The sequence below is a fragment of the Bufo bufo genome, chromosome 9 (genome assembly GCF_905171765.1).
Source record: "Bufo bufo chromosome 9, aBufBuf1.1, whole genome shotgun sequence".
In the NCBI taxonomy this organism is placed as follows: Eukaryota; Metazoa; Chordata; class Amphibia; order Anura; family Bufonidae; genus Bufo; species Bufo bufo.
The window spans coordinates 73,277,525-73,288,950 of record NC_053397.1 but is presented as its reverse complement, the minus strand read 5'-3'; the positions used below and the strand labels follow the sequence as shown (position 1 = coordinate 73,288,950).

The 11,426-nt window shown below is 41.1% G+C and overlaps 1 protein-coding gene across 2 annotated transcripts in view; it reads right to left on the bottom strand.

The window, feature by feature from the left end:
- Window positions 1-2,229: 2,229 nt before the first annotated feature.
- The window catches only part of CDC14A (cell division cycle 14A), a 101,218-nt gene continuing 92,021 nt past the window's right edge, over window positions 2,230-11,426 (bottom strand). The window contains exons 15-16 of one of the 2 annotated variants that reach the window (XM_040408040.1): window positions 9,584-9,863; window positions 2,230-2,694 (exon numbers count right to left, since the gene is read on the bottom strand). In XM_040408040.1, coding sequence (XP_040263974.1) covers window positions 2,665-2,694; window positions 9,584-9,863 — 310 coding nt within the window. In that variant the 3' untranslated portion in view covers window positions 2,230-2,664. The remainder of the gene's footprint in view (window positions 2,695-9,583; window positions 9,864-11,426) is intronic. The other variant, XM_040408041.1, reaches the window with a different exon arrangement.

Here is an 11,426-nt window from a genome sequence, read left to right as displayed (position 1 = left end):
AGACAAAACGTATTGAACTTGCAAGCAAAAACCATCAGTTTTTCCCTAAACAGATCCTGACACAATCTGTATCTCTCATGTGAAAGAGGCCTCAGGTCAGTGAATCACGGATGTGTGCTGTCCGTAGTCTCCACAGGCCACTCACGTTTCCATTGATTTTAATGTGTGTATTCACACATCAGGATACAGACCACTGTTCTAGCGAATACACATAAAGGGGTTGTATGAGATTAGAAAAACATGGCCCCACTCCTACCCATCGCCTGCAGTTCAGTTCAGCACCACTGAATTGTAATACCAGACCTAGCCTATGGACAAAAGTGGCGCTATTTTTGATAAAAGCAGCCATGCTCTTTTAATCTCATACAACCCAATAAACTTAATTTCTGCACATTATTAAATGGTACAGATCAAAACACATGATATATGGGAGAGCTGTTACCAGACCTATTTAATAACACGGTATGAATAGAGCACATGTACAGCATCCTATTAAAGACAATTACCTTCATTTTAAGCAAACAAGGTTGATCTAGGTTAAAAGTGAATTGGTTGCTAGGGCATTTGACCCATTTATATCATGTTATTAATTCAAATTTGCCTCTGTATGAAAAAATGTTGACTGGAAAGAGAACCGAAATAGGAATTCTACACTACCGCCAAATGACATGTCCCAAGATGCTCATCCTGGATCAAGATGAACATCTACGTTTATAACAATTCTATATATAAAAATCTGCACATAATCCTTCCACTCTCCAACAACCACTGGTTTCCAGGACACTCCTACCACCGCCCTAATAAGGTTATTCTAATATTGCATTTTTATAAAAATCTACCTGCACCAACAATGCAAGTAAAAAAATAATCCACAGCAAACATTATTATAAAAATATGATTCTAGACAGAAAAAATAGATCTTCTAATTTTTTTGGTTACAAAGAATTGCTAAAATTGAAAATATATATCATAAAGATATGTCGCTCTAACTGTCATCTATATAATGTATGTATATATACACATATACGAGTGTGTGTGAGTATTAATATATACTATATAAACCTACAATATATATATATAAATATACAATATATATATAGATATATAAATATACACACACAGTGACAAATAGTTCCAATGCCAGATTGTTGTGATCTAGCCTTTCAGGACATTGTACACATACACAGCCATCATAAGGGGGAGTGTAGCGCCTCTATTATATCCGCAATGAACCAGACAGAAATCATGATGATCTAAAGGGTCCTTTACACAGGCTGAGAATTCCATAGATCATCGCTAATAAGCGTTTGTAGTAACGCTCGTTAGCGATGATCTGGCAGTGTAAATAAATGTACTGCCGATTAGCGAAACGCTCGTTCATCGGGTAATCGGATCGTTTGTGTAAACACAAAAATCCTTGTTTCCCCGACAGTAGATTGTGCTGTGTAAACATAATCTGCGGCAGGGAAACAAGTCGTTATGGGGATGAGCAATGGCATTAGCGATCGCTCCTCCCCACCAGCAATCAGCAGATTGTCGGGAAGGAACGCTTCCTTCCTGACAATCTGCTGTAATATCATCCCGTGTAAAGGGACCTTTAAGTCAGTTTAGTCTGCAGCAGGTCCTTATATTCTGGCTGTAATACAGATGCTAAAATGTGCCCGTATTATGGTTGTGTAAAAGAGTTTTTAAGGGGTTACTGAGTTATCGTAAAACTTAAGATACGTCATAGAGACATATGAAAAGTTTTGATCGGAAAGGGTCTGAGAGGTGTCGATCGTGCGGAAAAGAAGAGAGAAGTGCTCGCATAGCATGCTCTTTCTACTCGCTGCAAAAGACGGAAACGAGACGGCTCAACAGACTTTCTATCGAGTCTGTCTCACTTCCAAGGAGAGAGAGCGCGATATGCAAGAGTTCTCTCTCCTCGTTCTAGCAATAGGCGGGGGTCTCGCCACTCACACACTGAAAACTTTAGATATGTCTCTTTGAAAACTCAGGGACCCCTTTAAGTGCAAAGTACTGGGGAGTGCTGTATGGACTCTCTTACACAGTATGTCGGAAAGATGCACTCCTTCCTATACCGCTAAGCTCCTTCCTTACTACATCTACCAAGGCTTTGCAGTAGGTGCATAAGTAGTATACCAGTAGGAAACCTTGGACCCTAATCAGTGGGGAAGTATTGGGAAAGTATTTTTCAGCATTTGTCTTCACACCACGCACTTGAGGTCTAACCTTCCCACTGCTATACTACACATGCCGTTGTAGACTTCCAATGGACTGGCAATCCAGCATTCTAGCTACATGGTCCTAAGCGGGCCAATTTACTATATATGTACATACGCCTAAATATACCTCAGTATTTTCCTATTCGCACATTCATATTTTCAAACCAAATATGTACAAACCACCGTTGAATTCTACAAAAAAAAAAAATTCTATATAAAATCCAGTTCATACGATAAAAATTAATCAGACGTGATAATAAAAAAAACAGTCAGTAGCAGGGAAGCGTATGTCAGTAGTGGGCAGATAGCACGCTTTCATTGGCTTTCATTAAGCTTCAAATGCTATCTGGACAATGGATTCCTTTTGTTTGCTTCACTTCCGTTTCTCCACGGCAAAGGATTCGTGACGGGGAAGGGGTTAACGGCTGCGTGGGAACCTTTAGAACTGAACAGATTCAGACTGAAGGGACTGGAAGAAAAGAGATGCATAGTCATTACTTAGCAGAACCACAATCAATACAGAAGTGAAGGTTGCAGGGGGACTTTGGAGGGAAGCTGAGGGAACACACTAATTGAACATTTTGGTCCAATGAAATGTTTAGGGTCCATTCACACGTCCGCAAAATATATCCGTTCTGCAATTTTGAGGAAGCACACAGTGTGCTGTCTGCATCTGCACTTCCGTTCCGTGGCCCTGCAAAAAAATAGAACAAGTCCTATTCTTGTCCGCAGACAAGGACAAGATAAGGCATTTCTATTATAGTGCTGGCCATGTGCAGTCCGCAAAATGCGGAACGCACATGGTCGGTGTCCGTGTTTTGCGGATCCGCACAGTTGCGGACGTGTGAATGGTCAGGACAAAAATGGAAGAAAACTCTAGTTGGTATTTAGTAGTTATAGAATACATGAGTTAAAGCAGTGCAGGTTGACATATCGTATGTTTTATCATTACATAGGTATGTTCTACCCATTATTATAAATCGGTTCCTACAACTGGTTTTTATGGGGTTGGCCAATTTGCACTGTAAGGCTAGGGCTACACGGCGACACTGGTTAGCGGCCAGGATCGCAGAGTAGTGGCGATCCCACAGAAGTTAAAGGGGTTCTACGGGAATTAAGAAAATGAAAATACTTAAATACTACTTTATTATAAATATATTCCCAATTACCTTTCATTATTTATAATGGCTCGTTTTGTCTAGGGAGCAATCATCATGGGAAACAAAATGGCCGCTGTCCCATTAGTTCACACAAAACCTGTCCTGATCACACATGAGGACAAGTTACTTTACAACACTGAGGAAAAGAGCTTCCTCATCCTCCTCCTCCTCTCTACTTGTCAGAGATTATGAACTTTAGCTGAAACTGTGGGGAATTTAGTTCATGAAGAGACATGAAGTACAGAGAGGACAGACAGGACAGACTGTGGTAATGGAGACTGTAAACAAGAGCTGCTGCTCATTACCCACAGCCTCACTCTCCTCTCATGTCTCCTCATCATCTCCATTCACACAGATTCACCTGTATTCAGGATCATGATTCCTGACAAGCAGAGCAGAGAGGAGGATGAGGCAGCACTATAGCTCATTGTGGTGAAGTAACTTGTCCTCCTGGGTGATTAGGACAGGTTTTGTGTGTACTAATAGGACGTCGGCCATTTTATTTCTCCTAATGATTGCTCCCTAGACAAAACAAGCCATTCTAAATAATGAAAGGTATTAGTGAATATATTTATTATAAAATAATATTTAAGTATTTTCATTTTTTGAATTCCTGGAGAACAACTTTAATTGGATAGCAGCACAAGTCGCAAAAAATCCAACAATGTTGGATAATTTGCAACTCAAGCTGCAATCCTATTAATTCCAATGGTATCATCGCTATTATGCGATCCTGGCCGTGACAGCTGTTGCATGACCAGTGTAGTTGTGTAGCCCTAGCCTAATTGGTCATAATTCCATATGCAGTCACGTAAGCTCTATATAAGCATACATGACTGTATACTCTACCCCAGCTGTCCTAATGGAGGGTTCCAGCTGCCCCGGTTAGAACTAAGCCAACATATTCACCTGTCATCCTCTGCGTTCCTGGGCTGCAAGATGGCAGCGATGGCTTTGTCTGGCTGCTCCTCCTACCTTCCATCCTTTTGGATGCATCCAGCGCATGCGCAGATACGGGGAATTCTGCTGCCTGTATCTGAGCATGTGTCGGATGCAACCATTTGCCATTCAGAACCTCCACAGAATAGAAGATACCCAAAAGCAGTTTGAGGAAGCGGTGACCACCACCTTGCAGCCCGTGAAGAGCGAGTACATTTAGTTCACTCAAACTGGGGCAGCCGGGGGCCTCCATGGAACAAACATGACTGTATATGGCATTTTGACCAAATACATTGCAAACTCGCCAACCTCTTTAAAGGGGCTGTGCAAAACTAGAAAGACATTGTAGATTTTTTGTTTTCCAGAAACAGTGCACACCTGTTCACACACTGTGGTATTGCAGCTCAGCTTCATGTACGTAACTTGGGCTGAGTTGCAATTCCACACTCACCCTGTGAACAGGCGAGGCACTGTTTTTTTTTGTAGGAAGTGCCCATGTAGTTTTCTAATCCCGCTCCGGAGGTTGTCCATGATCAGATAAACGTGGCTGCTCCTCTTAAAAAAAAACAACAACAGCGCCATGCCTGTCTATGGGTTGTATCTGGTATTGCAGCTCAAAATCCATTGGAGTTTTTGGAAGAAAGAAGCCATGTTTATTTAATTCTAGACAGCTCCTCTAATGATTGCCGACACAAGAATAAGAAGTACATGGGAACACCCTCTTGTATGTACTATCTACTAATGCTCAGTTATGTACTAAACCCATAAAAAAAATGCACCAACATAGAAAAATACGTATTCCCTAAAATATAAAACTAGAGAGTGTCATACTGGGTGAAAATGAAAAGCCATATATTTAGAAAAAATGGTAATTTCAAATTTAGTCTCAGTTATCATAAAGATTTGTTTTTTTACACCGTTCACTTGATGGGGTGGATCATGTGATATTTTTATAGATCCGGTCATTACGGACGCAACGATATCAAATATGTCTAGTTTTTTTTTTATTTTTACGTTTTATACAATAAAAACATTTTTAGAAAAAAAAATCATGTTTTTGTGTTGCCATTTTCTTAGAGCCATATTTTTTCCATTTTTCTAGCTATAGTCTTGTGTGAGGGATGGTTTTTGCGGGACGAGGTGACGTTTTTACTGCTACCATTTTGGGGTACATTTTTGATTGATTGATATTATGTTTTTTGTGAGGTGAGGTGAGAAAAAAAAACTGTTTTGGCATCATTTTTGTTTTTTATTACACCGTTCACTTGATGGGGTAGATCATGTGATATTTTTGTAGAGCCAATTTTACGGACGCGTTGATACAAAATATGTCTATTTTTTTATAAATTTCTTTACATTTTACACAATAAGAGCATATTTAGAAAAAAAATATCATGTTTTTGTGTTGCAATTTTCATAGAGCCATCTTTTTTTATTTTTCTGGCTATGGTCTTGTATGGGGGCTCATTTTTTGTGGGATGAGGTGACGTTTTTTATTTCTACCATTTTGGGGTACATACCACTTTTTGATTGATTAACATTATGTTTTTCGGGAGGTGAGCTCACAAAAAAAAAACAGTTTTGGCGCAATGTTTATTTTTATTTTTTTACGGCTCACCTGATGGGGTAGATCATATGATATTATAGAGCAGGTCGTTGCGGACGCAATGAAATATGTCTATTTTATAATTTTTTCTACTATTTTTTTAAATAATGCACTTGGGGGGATAATTTTTTTTTAAATGTGAAACTTTTTATTTTATTTTACACTTTGTGTCCCCCATAAGGTTATGGGGGACACAAAATAAAAAAATTAACTCACCTTCTCCTCTTGTTCGCGTAGCTCCCGGTCTCTTCTTTACTTCTCAAAAGATGAACTATCGGCTAGGACCTGTGGTGACGTCAGATCACATGCTCCAATCACATGGTCCATCACCACGGTGATGTACCATGTGATTGGAGCATGTGATCTGACGTCACCAAAGGTCCTTTAGCCGATAGTTCATCTTTTGAGAAGTAAAGAAGAGACGGGAACTACGCGAACAAGAGGAGAAGGTGAGTTAATTTTTTTATTTTTTTTTAACCCTCAATTGATCACCTACTATGCATTCTGTATTCAGAATGCTATTATTTTCCCTTATAACCATGTTATAAGGGAAAATAATACAGTTTATAGACTGTCACCTAGCAACCATGCGTGAAAATCGCACCGCATCCGCACTTGCTTGCGGATGCTTGCAATTTTCACGCAACCCTATTCACTTCTATGGGGCCTGCGTTGCGTGAAAAACACAGAATATAGAGCATGCTGCGATTTTCACGCAACGCATAAGTGATGCGTGAAAATCACCGCTCATCTGAACAGCCCCATAGAAATGAATGGGTCGGTATTCAGTGCGGGTGCAATGCGTTCACCTCACGCATCGCATCCGCGCGGAAATCTCGCCCGTGTGAAAGGGGCCTTACAGTGGAAATACACCCCCCAGAGAGGCTGTACAGCGATCTAGAAGGCAGCGACACCCAGGAACAGTCCGTGTCTTCTCCCTGCGGTGCCCTGCTGTAACTGACAGCAGGCCCCCCGCTCGGCAGCTGCAAGATTAGCTAAACTGACCGCCCAAGGACGTTTATAGTCAATGGGCGGTCGGGAAGTGGTTAAATTCCTAAATCTCAACATTTGTTAAAGGGCTTTCCAGTAATTTTTTTATTGATGGCCTACCCTCAGGATCAATATTTGATTGGAGGGGGTCCAACCAAGTCAGGCTCATCAACATTAAAAGTACCGAAAAAACCCTCAAAATTCCTAATATGTTTTCAATGGAAAAATCTTAATTTTAGTTTTCATTTTAGACATTGTGTAAAGTTGCTTTGCTGTCTTTTCCTGAACACGTTACTATTGTAAGGCTCAGGAAATCGGCAGGGTAGAGCCAATTTCCTACTCCACATGATGAAGTGGCCATCAGTTCTCATTGTGCAGCCTCCTTGGTTGTCAAATGAAGGAAGCGTATCCTTGAGATATCCATGTCACTGGACCCCGGGGAAATGAGACTTGATCCATGACGTAAAGCTTTCTAATACAACCACAATGTACAGCTGTTCTATAAGTATATATGGATACAGTCGGTATATTGGTATATTGGTTGGTGCTTTCTACTTAGGCTACTTTCACACTTGCGCAGAGGAATCCGGCAGGCAGTTCAGTCGCAAAACGCATGCAAACTGATGGCATTTTAAGACTGATCAGGATACTGATCCGTCTTAAAAATGCATTGCAGGAACGGATCAGTCTGTCTGTTTGTCATAAGGACAAACGGATCCGTCTAGATTTTTTTCACATTTTTACAGGTCTGCGCATGCGCAGACCGGAAGGACGGATCCCGCATTCCGGTATTTTGAATGCCGGATCCGGCACTAATACATTCCTATGGAAAAAAATGCCGGCATTCAGGCAAGTCTTCAGTTTTTTTGGCCGGAGATAAAACCGTAGCATGCTGCGGTTTTATCTTTTGCCAGATCAGTCAAAAAGACTGAACTGAAGACATCCTGATACATCCTGAACAGATTACTCGCCATTCAGAATGCATGGGGATAAAACTGATCAGTTATTTTCCGGTATTGAGCCCCTAGGACGGAACTCTATGCCGGAAAAGAAAAACGCAAGTGTGAAAGTACCCTTAAATAAGACATTTTACCATTTCATGAAACAATTTACTCATTTAAGACTTGTTGGCAGCAACACACCACAAAAAAGTTGGGACAAGGCCATGTCTACCATTGTGTAGCATCCCTTTCTCATTTAACAACAGTCTGTAAATGTCTGGGACATGAAGAGAACAATTGCTGGAGTTTTGGAAGAGGAATGGTTTCCCATCCTTGCCCGACGTAGGATTCTAGCTGCTCAACAGCCCTTGCTGGATTTTCGTTTCATGATGCCAAACGTTTTCTGTTGGTGAAAGTTCTAGACTGCAGGCAGGCCAGTTCAGCATCCGGACACTTCTGCGAAGCCATGCTGTTGTGATGGATGCAGTGTGTGTTTTGGCATTATCTTGCTGAAATATCCAAGGCCTCCCCTGAAAGAGATATTATCTTAATGGAGACATATGTTCTTCCAAAACCTCTCTATAGTGTTCAGCATTGATAGTGCCTTTCCAGAGGTGTAAGCTGCCCATGCCACAGGCATAACAAGCTGGATGGTTCCTCTCCTCTTGATTCCACAGGACACCGTGTCTGTGGTTTCCAAAAAGAATTTCAAATTTTGAAACAGTTTTGCCTCAGTCCATTTTAAATGAGCTTTAGCCCAGGGAAGACAGCAGCGTTTCTGGATCGTGCTGACATATGGCTTCTTTGCATGACACAGCTTTAACTTGCGGATTGTGGATTGCATGTTGAACTGTGTTGACAGACAATGATTTCTGGAGGTCTTCCTGAGCCCATGCCGTGATTTCCAATACAGAACTATGTCTGCCACCTGAGGGCCTGTAGATCCCAGGCATCCAAAACTGACTTTCAGCCTTGTCTCTTGCGCACATGGATTTCTCCAAATTCTCTGAATCTTTTGACACCATGTACAGTAGATTGTGGTATATTCAATGTCTTCACAATTTTACGTTGAGGAACATTTTTCAGAAATTTTCCACAATTTTTAGATGCATTTTTTGCAGGTTGGCAAATCTCTGCCCATCTCTGCTTCTGAGAGACGCTGCCTCTCTAACATGCTCTTTGTATAACCAGTCATTTGACTTATTAGCAAACTGCTCTTCCAGCTGTTTTTTTTTATTAGTACCACTTACTTTTCCAGCCTTTTGTTGCCCCCGTCCCAACTTTTTTGAGATGTGTTGCTGTCATCAAGTTCTAAATGCGTTCATTTTTTCATGAAACGGTTAAATGTCTTGCTTTCAACATCTGATATGTGTTCTATGACCTACTATGAATAAAATGTGGGTCTATGTGATTTAAAATCATTGCATTCTGTGTTTATTTACATTATTCACTTTTTTGAAATTGGGGTTGTATTTTTTAATATTCAGATGTGAAAATAACCATGTAGCGTATATTGCCTTTCCTGCTATGACTGGTCAGTATCTTCTCCTATTACTTTTGTCCAGATGAAAATTCAGCAGATGCATAAAACACATTGTTAAGTTAGCACCACAGCATGACTGGTTAGCTAAGAATAAACCCAAGGCAAGGAAGCGTTAAGCAGAGGCAGGAATGGGTACTGTTAGCCCAATGGTACTTAGCGCACAATATGAGGACACTTACAGGAATAGAGCGGCTCAGATAACGTGCAGTGGAAGTGAGGCCCGTGTATGAGGGTCGGAAGGATCCGTGTGAATCATTGCCAGCAGTAGACACATTCCAGTTACGGTTGTTGTTGAGCTCGCCTTGGCTTCGGCCAAGAGGACTGGAGGGGTACAAGCTGGAGGGGTGAGCCGGGGAGTAGCTGGGGCGGGAGGGAGGGGAACTGCGCGAGCTGTCTATCTCTTCCAGAGCAGAGTTCAGATTCCCAAGCGAGCCAGCAAACCGTGAACTTACAGAATAACTGAGAGGAGAAAACATGAGGGGATATCACCCTGGTGCACTGACACAGCTGAAGAACATGCAGGAAAATGACATGAATGATGACATGCTTACATAGGTCATGCTGGAGCTGGTACACAAGCAATTACTAAAGCACATACAGTACAACACAGCACAAATGTTTAAGTATTATACAGTTAACATGTGTCACCAGCATGCACCACTGGTATAATACCGTACAATGTTCTCCGTTCAAGTTGCTAGAAAACGTAAGCGAACCTTTGGATTTACCTTTATTTCTGCATTGACTACTAATAAAAATGCGGCCTGATTGGTATCCAAGTCACAACTGGAAACAGGTCATATCTTTTAGACATCCACAGTGCAGGAAGAAAAAGTAAGTGAACCTTTGACTGTAACAAGCACTAGATCACCCTTTAGCAGTAGCAAATTCTTCCTGTAGCTGCAACTAAGATTTGCACAGCACCGAGGAGAAATGTTTGACCATTCATCCCTTTGTTTAAGATCATGAACCCAGCTTTCAGTAGGGTTAGGGTCCATTCACACGTCCGCAAAATAGGTCCGCATTTTACGCTGGTCTATGATATCCTCTGTGCTGCTGGAAGATGCGTAATGGTATTTAAAAAGTTGCAAACACAGGGTTTGGGACTTTTGTACGCCAGTCTGGAGTGGTGGTAATGATAAATACCCCCAATAGTGCTTTACATTTGAGCTAAAAGGTCCATTTTTGTCTAATCTGTCCATAGAACATTGTGCCAGAAGGTGGTTTTGGGCAAACTTGAGATGGGCGTCATGAAAGACAGCAGCAGCATCCTTCATGGTGTCCTTCCCTGAACACCACTCTTGGTTTTCTAATAGTTGACGCATAAACAGAGGTTTTTGCAGTTTGTAGTGTCTTCTGTAGGACCTTTGCTGTTACCATTGAGTTTTTCCTCACCTTTTTCAAGATTGCGCATAGTGCTCTTGGAATGATCTCAACATGATGCCCACTCTTAGGGAGAGTAGCAACAATCCTGCATTGTCTCCAATTGTCAATAATTTGCGAACTGATGTACACCCAGGTCTTTAGCAATGCTTTTGTAGCTGTTCCCAGACTCATGTGTCTCAATAACACATCTTCTGAATCAAGGCATGGTTCACACTCACCAATCTTTCTTGAGAAGAACAGATTTGTCAGTAACCAAACTTTGTGTGCCTTTCTTTAAAAGGCAAAGCACCCGTGAAACCCACACTTCCAATCTCATCTCTTTAACTGAAAGATGTCTTGCCAATTAGTTCTTAGAGAAGTCAGTAACACAGGGGTACACTTACTTTTTCTCCCTGCAATGCAGATATTTACTTCATGTGCTCAATAAGACATGAAGGGTACAACGGTTTGTGTGTTGTTATTGCATTTGTCTAAAATTGGGACAAACAGGCCACATTTTATTAGTAATTAACCCATAATCCAGGTAATTCCTGTAAGAGTTCATTTACCTATTTTTTTATTCAACTGTATTCATGCAGTGGGTCAATTCTTTATAAATTAGCACAATATGGTGACCATTCTATCAACTCTGAGGAG